Raw genomic sequence first — 17,345 nt, forward strand, 5'->3', positions numbered from 1 at the left:
TAAACTCAGACGCACTTAGTCTTTTCTTACATGATCCTAAAGAAGCTCACAGACAAGAATATAGTTGCAAACAACGTGACAGCCACTAAGAAAAGACAAGCTTGTCCAGACTGCTCGCCTCTCTCCTCGCAGCTGATGCAACACGGCCCAGGGTTCTTATTATTCTCAGTAGCTCATCGTAGAACAAAATTATGAGCTCCTCCTTGTTCCTGTTTTGTTAGTTCACACGACAGGAGCCACTATGAAGACACAACCGCAGGGAAACCAAGGGCGGTCGGCTCCTTACTGAACCTCTTGGGGGCCATAGCAGAGGGGGGTCCCCGGGGCCCTGGGCACTTTTCCACATGGTGCTCCCCGGATGGCACTGCCGCAGAGCTTAAAGAAGGGCCGAGGCTAGAGTCAGGGCTGGGAGAGCGCAGGTGGCCCAGTGCCTGGGATGGAAGCTGCCCTCTTTCTTGAGCGTGAGGGGAGCACCCTGGCTCCTTGGGGCCACGTGGACCCAAAGAAAGAATGTTCACGTGTGCCTCACTCTGCAAATAGCAGTCCTGGGCACCCCAGCTCACTCAGCTCTCAGACTTGTTGAAACAGGCCATGACCACAGTGGCTTCTGTGATAAGGAGGACAAAGGAGAAATGAGCCCAGTCGCCCACACCTTTGTTGTGGCTCCTTCCCATGCCTGGGGACCAGGACAGTCCCCTGCCGCCTGTGAGCCTTCTGGTCATGGGACCTCACTCTTGGCCAAATGCTGGGGCACAGGTTTATCTTCCTGACTTCCTTGTTAGAGCTTTTTCAGCCCCTCTCGGCTTTACAAATACATTCCACTTACAGCCGTGTTATGTCTGTGTTCAACTTAACTTTAAAATTATACTCCGAACAGACCTGGTGTGATTCCATATGGAGTGATTTACATGCTGGGCAAGAAACTTTCGCTGGCCAACTGCTAGTTGAATAGTTATTCCAGAGCCGCTATCGGATGATAAGGCTGCCAGCGAAGTTGTTAAAGTTGTCAGTTCCTCAGTTCCTGGAGCACAGGGAGCATTAGCAAGACTGCCCCCACCCCACCCGCCCGCCGCAGGTCCGAGCAGGGGTAACGGCTCTGTCTTGGTCTCCACAGCATCCTGAAGTCCATGGAGTTTGTGCCGGCCGAGGGAGCTGGGACGCAGGTACACGGTCTCCCTTTGCTTTTTGCGTGTGCGAGCATCATGTCACTGTTTCACCATTGAGGTTGTTTCTCCTCGGGAACATTTCACCAAGTTAAACCAAATTATCTTTAAGTTAAAAGGGGCAAAAAGAGAAAAATCAGTGTTTTTCAAACTGGTTAACTGAGTTCTCCTGAACTTGCAATTTAACACAGGCAGGTACTGAGAAAGTGGGTACAAACACTCTCAGACTGTTACAGATCAGCCCCAAATGGACTGACTCAGGAATTTTTATTATCTACCGCCTCACATGGATGAGAAGCAAGATGGCAGTGGCACACGGTAACCCAGCAGCCAATTACAATCTTAAGTCATCACCTGACATCCCATTCCTGAGGCCCAGAAGGTAGCCAACCCTTGGCGGCTGGCACCAAAAACAGGTCACCTTTGCAGGTCTCTCTGACAGGTGTCAACCTGTCCCCTTACTAAAGGAAGTGGAGGTCTAGACGCTCAGATCTGGGGACAGAAGAGAGAATAATTAGCTGTCTGCAAGCTGTGTGAGCCTAGAAAGAGAAAACTTCCTTCAACCGAAATGAGTTATTTCAGAAAGGAACTTGCGTGTCCTCCACATGCATGGAGCATCCTTGGGAGGCTGGAGGCGGGTCAGATCAGAGCAGGGGCTATGGGGTCTGGCAACCTACGGAGCCAGGTGGCAGCTGGCCCCGCGGTGAGCACAGCTCTGCCCTGTCTAGGACGCATCCAGGCCCCTGGAGGTGCTGCTGCTGGAGAAGAACCGCTCGCTGCAGTCCGAGAACGCCGCGCTGCGCATCTCCAACAGCGACCTGAGCGGTAGGTTGATAAGTTCTCGCGGCCGCTCGGCCCCCACCCGGGGGTCGAGGAAGAGGAAGGCGAACCGTGAGTCTGGGCTGATGCATGGCGGGCGTCACTGGGCGATGGGCGATGAGAGCCTTGACTAACGAGTGTCCGTCTTCCTCCTCGTCCTCACCGCCCCCCTCCGCCCCCACCTGGCAGAGACCATCCAGGCGCGGCCGCAGGGCGTCTGCGGAGGGCAGGCAGGGCCATGCTGCGGGGGGCGCCCCCCGCCGGCGCGCGCGCGTTCTGTGGCTTTTCTGGTCTCTTCCGAGTTGTGCGGCCTCTCCTGTGGTGTTTCCTGGGCTACTTCCAGGGCCGGGCCCTGCCGTTCCCGGCTCAGTGGAGCTTTTCTTCCTTTGTCAGGTTGTCCTTGGGAACGCCTCCCCCATCCTTAGCCTTTCTTTGCTCATCCCAAAATGGTGGCGTCACTGACGGCTTCAGGTTTTGGCAGCTGGTAAAGCGTTTAAGAGTGTCTCGGGCTCCGATGATATTACATTCTTAAAAATGTGCGTGCCTTCGATCGAGCGGACTCGGTGCGGTACATTCGCCTCAGAGCAAGTGGTGTGAGAATCCGTTGGTCCCAAAATGTCAGTGTTTGCTGCTCCTCAGGTGGGGCCCTTTCTGGTTATAGCTCGAATGCTGGCGGCCCGCTGAGAGGCCCGCGACCTGCCGACTCTTTACTGTGTGTGGTACCGGCTCCTTGTCAAGTTAGGAGTTTGAATCTCTGTCAAGGGGAAACTCTCCAGGCTGCAACGTACAAGAAAGGTGCAAACATGAAATGCATGTTGCTTGTTTCGGGGGGCCTCGTTTGGCTAATTTACAAATTCAATCGAAAAACAAACCAACACACCTCATTGGCCCTTGTTTTTTAAAAAAAATGCACTTTTTTTTTCCCTTTTGTGGGGCAAACTTTGCATCTTGGTCTTGGTTTTTTTTCCCTTTGGAATCCCCCATAATGCATTATGTTTGCCCTTCCTTGTAGGGTCAGCCAGGAGAAAAGGGAAAGACCAGCCTGAGAGTCGGCGTCCTGGACCTTTGCCGGCCTCCCCTCCTTCTCAGTTGCCCCGCAACACGGGGGAGCAGGCTTCCAATACTAATGGTACACACCAGTTCTCACCAGCGGGGTTAACGCAAGACTTTTTCAGCTCATCCCTGGCAAGCCCCAGCCTGCCCCTGGCTTCTACGGGAAAATTTGCACTAAACTCTCTCCTCCAACGACAGCTAATGCAGTCCTTCTACTCCAAGGCCATGCAGGAAGCAGGAAGCACAAGCATGATTTTTTCAACAGGTCCATACAGCACAAACTCCATATCTTCCCAAAGTCCATTACAACAAAGCCCAGATGTAAATGGCATGGCCCCATCTCCCAGCCAGTCAGAAAGTGCTGGGAGCGTCTCCGAGGGCGAGGAGATAGACACTGCAGAAATCGCCCGGCAGGTGAAAGAGCAGCTGATCAAGCACAATATCGGACAGCGCATTTTTGGACACTACGTCTTGGGACTGTCTCAGGGGTCCGTGAGCGAGATCCTGGCCCGGCCCAAGCCGTGGAACAAACTGACGGTGCGTGGCAAGGAGCCGTTTCACAAGATGAAGCAGTTCCTCTCAGACGAGCAGAACATCCTGGCTCTTCGCAGTATCCAAGGCAGACAAAGAGGTGAGCGACTCGGGGTCAGCACCCACATGTGAGCCTGGCACGGAGCTGCGTGTGTGCACGTGTGCATGTGTGATGATACGTGTGTCCCTCACATCAGGTACAGCTCACAGTCCTGCCATTTCCAGAGCTCAGGGCCCACAGGCACGAGCCCTTAGATTCGGGGGGCCCAGCCTCTGAAACTCACTCCGCACCTCACACAAGGTGGACTCGCTGTTCCAGCACCACATACTGGGTCGGAGGGAATTAACGCACAACGTCCTGATGCGTTTCGTGTCCAGCAGTCCTTTCGGCCTTGGGTGCTGGCCTCGGAAGGGGAGGGGCCCGTGGGTGCCACCCAGCCCTAGAGCAGCAGCAGCGGCCAGGGCAGGCCTATCATGGCGCTGGGTCCCCAAGGAGGGTGAGCCGACCACATGGGCCCCCTTCCTCCTCCCTGCACACAGGCCGGTGGCCTGCGATCAGCGCACTCCCCATGTGTTAAGTCCCATTAGTGACCTGTTCAGCATCATGAGCAAACATACCTGCCTTGAGTAAAATACATTAAAGTATTAAAACACCCTTTGTACCCCGACCCCCGTAAAAAGATAAAAAGCCCGTCCCATCCCTAATTGCAGGAACTCCTTCCCTCTTTAACAAACAATAGGAGATCCTTCTGCCAAGTCAGCGCTGATAGAGAAAGGGAACTTATCAGACAGAAATACAGACTCAGAGAAGGGAAACATTTCCAATAGTGTCCGTTTGCACAGAGGACATTGAGCCTTTTACGGCGACGTTAACTGGAATCGACTGTCTTTGGATGATTAATGTGAGCTTTGTTCCGGGGCTGGTGGGCGATTCGCTGGGCAGCAGAGCTCCCTCCATCTGACCCCCACGGCGCTGGTGCCGCAGGCCGCCCCCCAGTTCTGTCCGATCCCCTCTGGCAGCAGAGCCATGGCCTCTGCAAGCTGGTCAGCCAGGGAAGGGCCTCTCAGAAGTTTCTAGTGACTCCCAAGCGGCACAGGAAGCCCTGAGCCCTCTCTGTAGCAACAGGCGGCTCAGATTTCATGTCACGCAGCCCATATCGTCAGCACCACCATCCCCCTGATTGTTTTGTTCTTACCACACTTGTTTTTCAACAGAGAATCCAGGCCAGAGCCTGAACAGACTCTTTCAGGAAGTACCGAAACGAAGAAATGGGTCTGAAGGTATGTCGCAGGCAGGTGTTTTTCTTTGCAGTTAGTAACCTAGGAAGCAGCATGCCCTTAGCTGTGTATTTGGGTTCAAACTATACAGTGTGATTCTGGCCTGGAACCTGATGGAAAAACAGAGCTAGTAAGTATAAAACAAAGCACGGGTTCAAGTTCACACGGCCCCTCCCTCCCCCCACCGTGGCCCTGCACTCTACCCAGTCCAGGAGGGGGCGGCACCCCTAAAAATCAGCCCCAAACTGCAAATCACGCCCCCCCTTCACATTCAAATTACAACTCTCCCCGTGTTCTCAGAAGCAGGTGAAAGAATAACCCTTTGTTGCTCTGAAAAAAATCAGGTGACTGAGTCAGATGAGATACTGCTGCTTCCTTGTCCCTTCCCCGAGCTCGGAAATCCGTCGAGGGTGCGACCGATCAGACAGGTTGTGGCCGGCTCTCTCGCCCACGGGTCCCAGCGAGCCAGCCCCCACTGCCCTCCTTGGAGCCGCAGCTTTAAGGGGGTTCTGTGCCAGTGGTTGGCTTGTTTTTAAATGGTTTGATGTGGCAGTTCATATTTAGTAAAGGTATCAACCAGTTAAAACATGTGGACAGCTTCCGGGAAGCATCGAGGCCAGCCCCCAGGCCATAGTAGCTGCAGTGCATCTGGACACGTGGCTGCCCACCATGTGACCAGAAGACAGGGATTCTTGTCCTTTAGAAATGTCCTCAGGCTCCTCTCTTTGTTCAAGTGATAAGAGACCCGAAATTTTTAACTTAAGCCTCTTCCCTTTGTACATCCAAATGATGGCGGGAGGATCAGCCTCGACCCCTTGCTCCTTCTGCCCATTTTTCCTCTCTGGCCTCAAGGACATGTACAGGGAGGGCCTTGAACATATCCCAAGCCAAAGCAGCTGCTGGAGTTGCTTTTAAATGACTCACACACACACAAAAAAAAGCCTTGCCCTTTAATCCTTCATTTATATATAATTTTTATACACACACACACACTGAATTAAATGATTTGCTCTCCCTGGTCCCAACCCACGGGTGATATCCAACTTGGATAGTGTCAGAGCTGGTCCCACTGGCCAAACACTGTTTGACACCAGGTGGAGTCAGCAGGAAGCCCTTCCTGCCCAGGGTCGCCGTACCTGCTGTGAAGTCACCCGCACAGCAGGTACAGGTAAGCAGGAGGCCAGCCTGCCTCCTTGTCGTCGCCGGCCTCAACTCACCGGCAGCTGTTTTTCAGAATGCCATCTTTGTGCAGCACTACATTTTGTTCCAGGTGTGGGTTTGATGTCATCGGTGTGGTTTCTCCCTGCAGGTAACATCACCACTCGGATTCGAGCCTCCGAGACCGGGTCTGACGAAGCCATCAAGTCCATCCTGGAACAAGCCAAGAGGGAGCTGCAGGTCCAGAAAACCGGTACGGAGTCCAGGACTTCCGCCACTGCCTTCCACGCTTACGTCGTGAGCGTTCTGTTCGGCAGTAATTAACTTCATTTAAAAAGAAATTGAATGTGTGTTTTCAAGCCTTTAGTACAGGGGGGAGCAGGTCTGTGTGACATGTGTTTTGCTAATACTTACCATTCTAGATCATTCCTTACCCCTAGCCTAGAATATCCATGACTTAAATGAGCAAGTAATCTGTATCAGATTCCCTTTCTTAAACACAACACAGGAATCTGTTATTTGGTATACACTTGACCACACACTAGTGAAAAATAAACTCTTAACAACTGCTTTACAGAACAAATATTAGCAGGAAGGAGCAGGAAGTGTTAAAGGATGGGTGTCCCCACCTCTGTAGTCAGTCAGCCCTGGGAATCGGCCCTCAGAGCTCCCTGCGAGCTGCCTTGTCTAAGAGGAGGGAACACCAACATTTCAGCTCTTCTCTGAGTGAGCAATGATTGAGAGGCGCACCAGGCTGTGGATTCAGCTCAGAGCTTCCGCTAGAGGGGAAACCGAGCACCCGAGTTCTCCTCCTGAGGTTCAGCACAGACACGCACCTGCCCTGTGCCCCTGAAGCCCCTGCTCTGCCCAGTCCTGCCGGGAGGGACCATGGCGTGAGGCCCTACCAGGCCTGGCAGCAGGCAGCGTGACACCGAGCGCCCACCACCCCCTGGCCATGCTCCTGGGTTCCTGAGCTAGGGCCAGCCCACTGGCCCCCCTACCCCAGCCCTCCGCTTCCCCTTCCCCTTAGTGGCCACCCCAGAGTCACCCACCCAGAAGGTAATCTGAGCTAACAGAACCAGTGGGATTGGAATATAGCACACGAGAATTTTAAATTTAAAGTCATCCGGGGGACTTCCGTGGCGGTCCAGTAAGTGGGGCTTTGCCTTCCAATGCAGGGGGTACCGGATCAATCCCTGGTCAGGGAACTAAGATTGCATACACCTCATGGCCAAAATACCAAAACAAAGCAGAAATAATATTGTAACAAATTCAAAAAAGACACACAATAATAGCCCACATCAAATAATAATAATAATAAATCAAATAAATAAATAAAGTCATCTGGGAAAGAGGCCAGGATGGTGTGTCTCAGAGCGTTTGCACATGTTACATCCTCCGCCCCACCCCCACCCCCCATCGCACTCCTGATCGTAACTCCGTTCAGTCGGTGGGGCCACGAAGCAGTAGCTTTAGCCCTTCATCGCTAAACGGTTGCATGAACGGTTCACATTTCACGAGGCGGGAAATGCTCAGATCACAGCGCAGTGAGGTTGTCCCGAGTAACCTGCAATCCGTGGCAGGTTAACTGAGAAGGACGTGGGTGGGAAAGCCCGTCCCCACTGGGAGGTGCGCTGTCGCCGCTGTCTCACCTGCACGTTTGCTCCACAGCAGAGCCGGCCCAGCCTTCCTCGGCATCCAGTGGCGGGAGCGCGGACGACGCCATCCGCTCCATCCTGCAGCAGGCCCGCCGGGAGATGGAGGCCCAGCAGGCCGCCCTCGAGCCCGCCTTAAAGCCCGCGCCGCCGTCCCAGACAGACATCGCCCTCCTGACCCCCAAGCTGATACCCGCCTCGCCCATGTCGTCGGTGTCCAGTTACTCCCCTTTAGCCGTCTCCCTGAAGAAGCCCCCCTCGGCTCCCGACGCCAGCGCCCCTGCCCTGCCCAACCCGCCAGCCCTGAAGAAGGAGTCCCAGGACGCGCCCGGGCCGGACCTCCCCGGGGCAGCCGACCCCACCACACAGGGGGTCTTGAGACACGTGAAGAGTGAGCTCGGCCGCGGCACCGTGTGGAAGGATCACTGGTGGAGCGCCGTCCAGCCCGAGAGGAAGAGCAGCGCTCTGCCCGAAGACCCCAAGGCTGAAGACGCCAGCAGCAGCAAAGAAAAAGGCAGCGGTGGGCAGACGCGAGCGGAGCGCAGCCAGCTCCAGGGCCCCTCCTCCTCCGAGTACTGGAAGGACTGGCCCAGCGCAGAGTCGCCCTACTCCCAGAGCTCCGAGCTGAGCCTGACCGGAGCCAGCCGCAGCGAGACGCCCCAGAACAGCCCACTGCCCTCCTCGCCCATCGTGCCCCTGTCAAAGCCCACCAAGCCCTCAGTCCCGCCGCTGACCCCCGAGCAGTACGAGATCTACATGTACCAGGAGGTGGACACCATCGAGCTCACCCGGCAGGTGAAGGAGAAGCTGGCCAAGAACGGCATCTGTCAGAGGATCTTCGGGGAGAAGGTACGAGGTGGGGGTTCCATTCGGGGGCCTGGGTCTTCCCATTTCCTTTCACTGATGAGGACCGGGGAGCGGGGATCTGTCTGGAGGATGTGGCCATCACCCACTTAATTAACCAAAGAGAACCGTGGCTCATCTACTCCCAAACTTGCAGGGAGACTGGCCAGTGAACGCTCCATTTGCTGCAGCCCCGCTGGAGGCCAGGTTCCCAGCAAGGCCCTCTCACCCTCTGCGGCCATTTAGACCTCTCATCATATATGAGGGGGTGGCAGTCACCATTTGGCAGATGAGGAAACCGAGGCTCAGGGAAGTTGACCACGTGCCCCAAGCTAGCAGATGACTAAGTCAAGCCCTGTCCCTGTGGCCGAGCGGAGCCCAGAGGCACCACCTCTGTAGGCTGTTTTGGCCAAAAAGGATCTGATCACAGAGAGAGATGACCTGCCCAGAGAGAGCCAAAGGCACTTGGTAGAGACAGCAGTCAGAAGGTGCTAGGGTGTTGTCCGGCCAGAGGGGCAAAGCAATTTGCCCAGGGATGCACAGCTAGAGGTGGCACGGGCAGAGCTGTTCAGGGCCCAGGCTGTGCCCAGGACCGGCCCTGAAGGCCCTCATTTTCTCATCGTCCTTCTTGGCTCATGAAAAGCCCAGTCTGTGGATGAGCTCCCAGACACTTTCTGTTCGGGGTGCTTCCTGGTCACTAAGATTCTGGTTAATGGGGATTTACCAGGCCTGCAAAATGTAAGATAAACATAATACTCCAGGATAGTCTTAGATTAAATAACGACTGGCTAAGCAGAATGAGAAGCGCTCCAGTCCCATACAAGACAGTCTTCCTGAGGGGCATAGGGCTGGGTCAGCCGTGGCCTCCGAGAGGCCCGTGGGGGCCTCCTCCACCACCTTCCCAGGTCCTGCCTTGAGTTCAGTGTTTGCAATATACCGTGTCATGCATCCTTTCGATACAGTTGTGAACTCTTCATCACGATCTTGCAAAAGGTGATGGGGTGAATAGGAATGAGGATGAGAATTTAAAGTCCCTTGAAATTTCTAGTTCAGTGTTGTAAAAATATCATTTGAGAACATTTAAATAGACATTTGTGCTCATGCCTTAAATTTAGCAGAGACTTAATAGCATTGAACTTGTTTGGCCCATGAGCGCAGTTTATTCTGGAACTTGAGAACTTTTCAAAGAGTGATCGGATGCAGCCCCTAAATATCTCTGGGCTGCATCTGTGTCCTGTGGGGGGTGTTTGTGCCCATACATATGTATGGCCATATGTGAGCATAAGAAAAGTCGGGTATGTACGTGCAACTTGTCGACCGTCGGCACTGAGCTCCACTCCCAGGCTGGCTCCTCTGTCGCCACCAGCTCACCTCTGGGCCCCTACCGTGGAGCGATGTGATCAGAGAGAGCCGACCTTTCTAAATGCCAAGCTGGCCCGGCGTCAGCACAGGAGACAGACGCCCGAGTCCCGCCAGCATCCGTTGCTCCTGGTTTATCTGAAGGGGTCCTTGGCCCCCAGCACCCTGGCCTTTCCTGGCGCCACCAGGCAAAGAGCAACATGGTTTCAGTGCTTCCTCCTCAGGTTGTCAGGGCGACAACCCTGCAGGCTTGGCAGGATCAAGACCCTGGGGGGAGGGGGGCCCCTCCCCTCCATTTGCCTGCCCCTCTCTCCCTAGGAGCTGAAAGCAGGGACCATGACTGTGGCTCCCTGTGCCAGGGCATCAGCCCACCCATGACCTTGAAAAGCTTAGCCACCCCCCAACGCAGGCTGTCGCCACCCCCCAGGGGCCAGTTCTGTGCTCTGCCTGGGAGTGCTGTAGTGCCGTCCTGCCTGGCCACGCCCCCACACAGCGGTGCGTGTGACACTGAGGCCTCACACCAGACCCAGGCACTGAGCCCCCACACCGCCGTGCGTGTGACACTGAGGCCTCACACCAGACCCAGGCGCTGAGCCCCCACGTGTCCTTGGTTGCCGTTGCAGGTGCTAGGCCTGTCACAGGGCAGTGTCAGCGACATGCTGTCCCGGCCGAAGCCATGGAGCAAGCTGACCCAGAAAGGACGAGAACCCTTCATCCGGATGCAGCTCTGGCTGAACGGCGAGCTGGGCCAGGGCGTCCTGCCCGTCCAAGGGCAGCAGCAAGGGCCAGGTAGGGGCGGCCCCGCCCCCAGGCTGCTGTGGGGAGCGGGGAGGGGCGTCCACATGCGGCGGGGCTGAGACGCCTCTTTCCTCCACAACCTGTTGCCATGGGACTGACTCAGTTTTTAGGAAAGAGAAGATTGTGCCTAGCTAATTTTATAAGCAGCAGAAAATGAGTTACCAATTAAGAAAATGCTGTTTATACATAAATATAGGTAAAAGTCAAGTAGCTAAATCAGGGAATCGGGAAAGGAAATCAGCCAAAGGCACAGAATGAAGGCTCTCTCACGAGTGGCTGCTTCCACCTGCCCCCCAGCTGGGGGCCTCCTTGCCACCAATAGCACTTGGCCTGTCCACGTGGGTCCCTCCTGTTCTGCGCTCTGCACCCCTGTCAAGTCTGCCCCCTCCCGTAAGGAGTGAGGACCCTCCCTTGTGCCTTTTGGCCCTTATGCTGTCCCCCCTCAGCTGTGCTCAGGGTATTAAGAAACTTTAACCCCCAAGTTTGCTTCCTCATGTAACTGTCCCCCTTTCTCTCCTTTAGTCCTGCACTCCGTGACGTCACTACAAGACCCCCTGCAGCAGGGCTGCGTGAGCTCAGGTAATTAGCCACAGTTGGGGTTTGGATGATATATTTCCCTGCCTTTTGGTCTGTATTGGGGGGACTTGAAGGGTCGCTCATCCTGGATCCAGTGAGCTGAAAACATGGTATTCTGTTGGCAAACTGGGTTCTTCGAGGTCATAGTTTCTAGTGGAGAAGCAGAGGGTTGACAGCCGAGTGCAGGTCCCTCCCACATCTTCTTACTCCTTGCTGTGTTCTTTCATCAGTCTGTCACGTGAAGCCTTGCCTTCGGGGCTGGGGTGTGAGTCAGAGACAGATTCTGTGCTCAGGGGGCTTCCAGCCTTATAACAGGATATAGGGGACAAAGAATGGGCATTGCAGTTCTGGGCTTGATGCTCAGGAGAGTGGCATTGAGGTTGAGGTCCAGCCTGGGAGCAGGTGGTGGAGAGCCTGGAGCACCAGCCAAGGGGCTGGGGCTGCTTCTGACCGGCATCAGAGAGCCTCGAGGCCTGGTGTCTGAGGTCACATCACCGCCTTCCGGACTCCTGAACATGGCAGCCCCGGGCTGGCCCGCACACCAGGCTCCTGACCCCATGTGTTCCTGGCCTTCCTGGGCGTACACTTGTGCCAGCCTCTTCCCACCCAGCTCTCGGGAACAGCCAGTGTCATGAGCTGTTCCTCTTTCTTCCTTTCTTTATCTTTCTAAACATGTTGATTAGTCTCCATATCCCATTGATTCATTGAAAACACAAACAAAGCTAAGTGAGGAGCATGGAACCTGCCAGCCTGTTGGAAATTTTACGAGGGAAAACACGTGTCATGAGGGGAACAGCTGGGCCGCAGCGGCCGATACCACTTCAGAATTCCAAACCCACGCACAGATGCAGCCGGAGTACACTGGGTTGCAGCTCAGCTCCCCACCAACATTTTCTTCTGTTTGGGGTGTTCCATCTTGAGGGGTGGAAGGCTGTGTCTAACCCAGACTCTTGGCTTCCTTCGCTGCACCTCTGAAAGGAGCGGTTGGCCCTCTGAGAAGGATCAGGTGTACTTCCTCCTCCCTGCCTTTCTGGGTTGGCCAATCTAATTAGCAAGTGCTGGAGACCTTAACACAGCCCTGGCTCAAATTCAAGACACATTAGGGAAATAATGGACACAGTTGTTTGTGCTAAGAGTTTCCCGGACGTTTGCATGGAAAATTAGGCCTGCCTCTTGCTTGAACAGAAAGCCGGCCTCCTGTTAAACTCTCCAAGTATTTGCTGCCCCATCAGAGTCAGGACCCAACTTGGCAGAGTCTGACAGTTTTTAGATCAAACTCCCTTGTTCCTAAATAAAACAAGAAATCGCCTACAGTTCCAGGTCGGTTATGATCGATGCCAAAACTTTCTCTGTGTCTGAACAAATTCTTCAAGAGTGGCTTTTTACTTTTTATTGTTATAGCAAGCCCTCGCTACTGTGCTGGAACATTCATATGACAGTCCCATTTCCAACATGGGAAAAACTCACAGGGCTCCTCAGAGGAACGTAAATGATGTTTGTAAGAGATCAAATTACTTTATAAAATAAAGTGATTTACACTCTTGGGGAGTCTGCAGATTGAAGGAGGGAGGGAGGGAGGAAGAGGCAGTGAGCCCCTGGGTAAAAGTGAGCGCTGTAGAACTTTCCCCTGGTTCCTGTGAAGAGGCGGCAGGCAGGCCTCTTCCTGTGCTCATCAGAGCAAGATGGGCTTCTGCAAGGTGCTCAGTCGTGTCCGACTCTTTGTAACCCCTTGAACTGTATGTAGTTCACCAGACTCCTCTGTCCATGGGATTCTCCAGGCAAGAGTACTGAAGTGTGGGTTGCCATTTCCTTCTTTGAGCAAGATGGGAGGTAGACTGTGCTCTGTAGACTCGACACGCCCACTGTGAGTCAGCAACCGGGAAGCCATCGGTAGAAATAATAATTATGGTGATTGTGGGGAAAAGTGGAAAAATGTTTCTGATATTCTAAGAAAATATAAAACTTTTTTAATATCATGATGGTGGCCAAGCAAAAATGCTTCTCTGGATTAGGAAAGACTAATTAAGACTTAATTAAGACTAATTAAGAAAGTGCTTGTCAAAATGAAAAGAAAGATGACCAATATGACAAGATGAGGGTGGCAATTTTCCTTGTTTAAAATTTCTTTACTATCAGCCTTACCCTTTTAGGAGTGTTTCTAAAAATTAAAGTAGCTGTGCCTTTCAGGATGTGGAATTTAGATTTGAAAAACAGAATTCTCTTATAATAATGAGTGTTGACAAATCGTTGGGATGAATGGCTATTCAGTTCAGTTCAGTTGCTCAGTTGTGTCTGACTCTTTGCAACCCCATGGATGCCAGGCTTCCCTGTCCATCACCAACTCCCGGAGATTGCTCAAACTCATGTCCATCAAGTCAGTGATGCCATCCAACCATCTCATCCTCTGTCATCCCCTTCTCCTCCCACCTTCAATCTTTCCCAGCATCAGGGTCTTTTCCAATGAGTCAGTTCTTCGAATCAGATGGCCAAAGTATTGGAGCTTCAGCATCAGTCTTCCAGTGAATATTCAGGACTGATTTCCTTTAGGATTGACTGCTTTGATCTCCTTGCTGTTCCGGACTCCAGGATCTTTGACAGCTTAAAAAAATCAGTGTCTCAGAGAAAGCTTTCAGCATGTTCCCACAAAGGCAGGGGAGTAATGCCTCTAGCCTAGGGTTTCTCCAGGGTTCTGATTCCCTGCTCTCACCATGGCTACCACAGAATCCTTCCAAAGAGGCCCCCAGACCCAGAAAGATGCTCTGTCCTCTGTGGTGGCTTCATGAGGCCTCTGCCTGAGCCAGCTCAGCGTGGTGGCAGCAGGTGGCCGCAGGAAGGTAATTCTACCCTTGGGTTAGTTCTGTTTCTGAATGTTGGTGAGAAACAGTCAGTGTCTGAGAATCCAGGCTGCCAAACTGGCCTGGCCACTGGTTTAGCCTCCCAGGTGTGGAAGGACTTTGGAAGACCTGTCTTCCGTCCATAGCCTTGTTCTGAGCAGAGATCGTGCGGATCTAATGCATGGCTCTGTGCTTAGTTACCATGGCGATGAGGTGCCCCAGGAGCAGAGGGCCTCACTCATCTCCACAGCGAACTGCCGACATAGGAATCGGTTTTCTGCACTAAGAATTCCTGTCTGTCTCTTTCCACCCATCCCCGTTACCCTCAGCATCTTCGTTTTTCTTAACGATGTCTCTGTCGAACTTGCTGATCAGTTCTATGATAAAAGGAGAGAAAAACTCAAGTTTCTGGTGCATCATCACTTGTCCTCTTGGCAGTTGTAATCATTTCTAAATGTCCCTTTGATGATTCAAGCATCGGGATGATGGCCTCAGACATTGGGGAAAGTTGATGCCATTTTCAGTGAGTGACCTCTGCTTATTTTGAAGAGTAAGGAGAACAGAAAGTTCCATGTTGATCATATGAGTAGCTTAAAAAGCAAAAACGTTTTTTAAAGGACCAGACTTCAGATCAGTTACCTGAACCTTTATTTCCCGGTAGTCTAGTTTTCTACACATTTTTTTTAATAGGTATTTATTTATTTGGCTGTGCCAGGCCTCAGTTGCAGAACTCAGAATCTACATTGTGGCATGTGGGATCTTAGTTTCCCGACCAAGGATCGAACCTGGCCCCCTGCACTGGGAGCACAGAGTCTTAACCATTGGACCACCAGGGGAGTCCCTCAACGCACAATTTTGGGGTTGGCTTCTTTCAAAGTTCCCAGTGTTGGGTTGTCTTTGATCTAATATGGCAAACCTATTTGAAGGCAGAGGTGCAGGTGGTCCTTGGGGAATGGTCCTCCATGTCTCCCTTTTGTTTTTCTCCAATCTCAGCTATCATCCATCGGCTGCCCTTGCCCTGCTTAGCAATAGCAATGCTCAAGGGAACCAAAGGGAACCCTCAGAGAAGGAGAAGGGAGGGGCCGAGGGAGACTTGTCTTCTCTGAGTGTGGCCTGCAGTCATTGCTTATCAGTTAGCAGGGTGTTTTTTTTAAAGGAGGAAAACCTGGAGCAGTGATGAAGGTGTGCCTGTGTACATATGTGTAGGCAGGTGTATAGGTACATAGTTAGATATGACTCCAATTGCATTTTTTCTTTAAAGCTCATTTCATATTCATGGTTCCTTGGTGTGATTAATCTTTTTGCCCCAAGGGAAAGGAAACAGGAGACAGCTCTTAAGAGGGGAGAAAGGAAGGGGAACAGATTTCCCTGGATGCAACTCAGTCCGTCATCACCTTACAGAGAACTGATAGGGAGGACTCACCCATGCGCTCAGCTTTAACTTTTCTTTCTTTTTTTTTTTCAATTTTTATTGGAGTACAGTTGCTTTACAATGTTTTATTAGTTTCTTCTGTACAGCAAAGTGAATTAGTCACACATACGTATATCCTCTCTTTTTTTGGATTTCCTTCCCATTTATGTCACCACAGGGCATTGAGTAGAGTTCCCTGTACTATAGAGTAGGTTCTATTTTAAACATAGTACTGTATATGTTGTTGTTGTTCAGTCGCTAAGTCGTGTCTGACTCTTTGCAATACCGTGGACTGCAGCATGCCAGGCTTCACTGTCCTTTACCATCTAATCTACTGGAGTTTGTTCAAGTTCATGTCCATTGAGTCAGTGATGCCATCTAACCACCTCATCCTCTGCCGCCCTCTTCTCCTTTTGCCTTCAGTCTTTCCCAGCATCAGGGTCTGTCATCTGTGTATATGTCAAACTAAATGTCCCTTGACAGAGGAGTGGACATACCCACGTACACGCACAAGCATGCATGTATGCACACAATGGAATATTAGCCACAAAAGGAACAAACTTGCACCATTTGCAGAGATGTGGGTGGACCTAGAGGCTGCCATACAGAATGAAGTGAGTCAGAGCGAGAAACATAAATATCCTGTATTAACGCATATATGTGCAGACTTTAAAAAATGGTACAGATGATTCTATTTGCAAAGCAGAAATAGAGACAGGGAGATAGAGAACAACTGTATCAGCTTTTGTAACTTGTTACTCTGGGAGCCCTTCCTAACTGCAGCTCACAAGCTTCCACACCCTCTTCTGATGGATTATTGCAAGCTGCACAAGGGATGGCTCAGTCTCCTCTGATTAATTATAAAACACCCAGCTTTTCCCCAGCGTGTCGGGTAGGAACTGCAGGTTCCAAGTCTCCACCCGTGGAGAATTCCATGGCTCCACATCGCTCTTCTGGCTCGGCAGAGCACCAGTTGCCTCTTGAGAAGACAGCAGCTGCATCCGTCTCTTAACGTGGGTGGTCTCATGCACGCCCCTCCCTGACGTGAGGCCACAGGGCTCCGTGCTGCATATGGCCCTACACAGACATGGCCCCCGATTAGGGACAGGCCAGCCTTCCTTTTTAATACACATAATGCCTTTTATTCAGTAACCATGACGTGGCCGGGAGAACATGTCCACAGTTTTAGTGCCTTTGATTTAGCAATAAGATCCTGCTGAAGCTTCCTCAAATAAGCCATTAGTTCCTCAATTTTAATGATTAAGTCAGGGTGGGGCATTTGAATAGCTCATTAATAAGAAAAGGAATGGCTCGTTGTACCCGCAGAAAATTCCATGGCACCATCTAAGGCAGGCAGAGCTCTTCGTTCAGTACCATCGACGAGATCTGGTTTGATTCTTTCTTCTTTTATGGAAATAGATCAGTCGTAGTAACTGTTGGTACTGTCTGAAAAGAACTATTCTAACCCTCATTTGTTTTGAGTAGCTGAAAAGATTTGTATATCCATAACTGATTTATACATGGCCCTAGACCACAAATCGAAAACAAGAGAGAATTCTGAAAAGCCGCGTGTGAGCTGGAAAATGCCCCTCCCTCAGCAGGTGGCCGCTGCTCATCGTTAGTTCGGGGCTCAGCCTCTGCCTTCACTCACCCGCCGTGGACGTGGTGGCCAGAACCAAGTGCTCGTCCATTTCTTGGTTGTGCCCTGCATGAGGGTGTTTTAATATGACCAGGAGTGCCATGATAAAGGAATTCTCTAAGATCAGAAAAGACAGGTTTCTGCAGTCAGACACAGCCTACCTTACTGTCTTCTGTTGTCTGGTACATGTGGCCACAGGCCTGGCGGGAGGGAGGCCCTTGGTGCTAA

The 17,345-nt window shown here is 52.2% G+C and overlaps 1 protein-coding gene across 19 annotated transcripts in view; it reads left to right on the forward strand.

Annotated features, from left to right (window-relative positions):
• Nucleotides 1–17,345, forward strand: part of CUX1 (cut like homeobox 1) — a 349,136-nt gene that overhangs the window by 274,111 nt on the left and 57,680 nt on the right. For 4 of the 19 annotated variants that reach the window (XM_086374351.1, XM_086374353.1, XM_086374345.1 and 1 more), the window contains exons 13-20: nt 1,115–1,163; nt 1,892–1,988; nt 2,995–3,666; nt 4,782–4,847; nt 6,154–6,255; nt 7,674–8,506; nt 10,483–10,648; nt 11,180–11,236. In XM_086374351.1, coding sequence (XP_086230477.1) covers nt 1,115–1,163; nt 1,892–1,988; nt 2,995–3,666; nt 4,782–4,847; nt 6,154–6,255; nt 7,674–8,506; nt 10,483–10,648; nt 11,180–11,236 — 2,042 coding nt within the window. The remainder of the gene's footprint in view (nt 1–1,114; nt 1,164–1,891; nt 1,989–2,994; nt 3,667–4,781; nt 4,848–6,153; nt 6,256–7,673; nt 8,507–10,482; nt 10,649–11,179; nt 11,237–17,345) is intronic. The other 15 variants (XM_086374363.1, XM_086374364.1, XM_086374361.1 and 12 more) reach the window with 7 other exon arrangements.

Source organism: Bos grunniens, chromosome 25 (assembly GCF_055505025.1).
Source record: "Bos grunniens cultivar Pamir isolate PY7600 chromosome 25, Bosgru_T2T1.0, whole genome shotgun sequence".
In the NCBI taxonomy this organism is placed as follows: domain Eukaryota; kingdom Metazoa; phylum Chordata; class Mammalia; order Artiodactyla; family Bovidae; genus Bos; species Bos grunniens.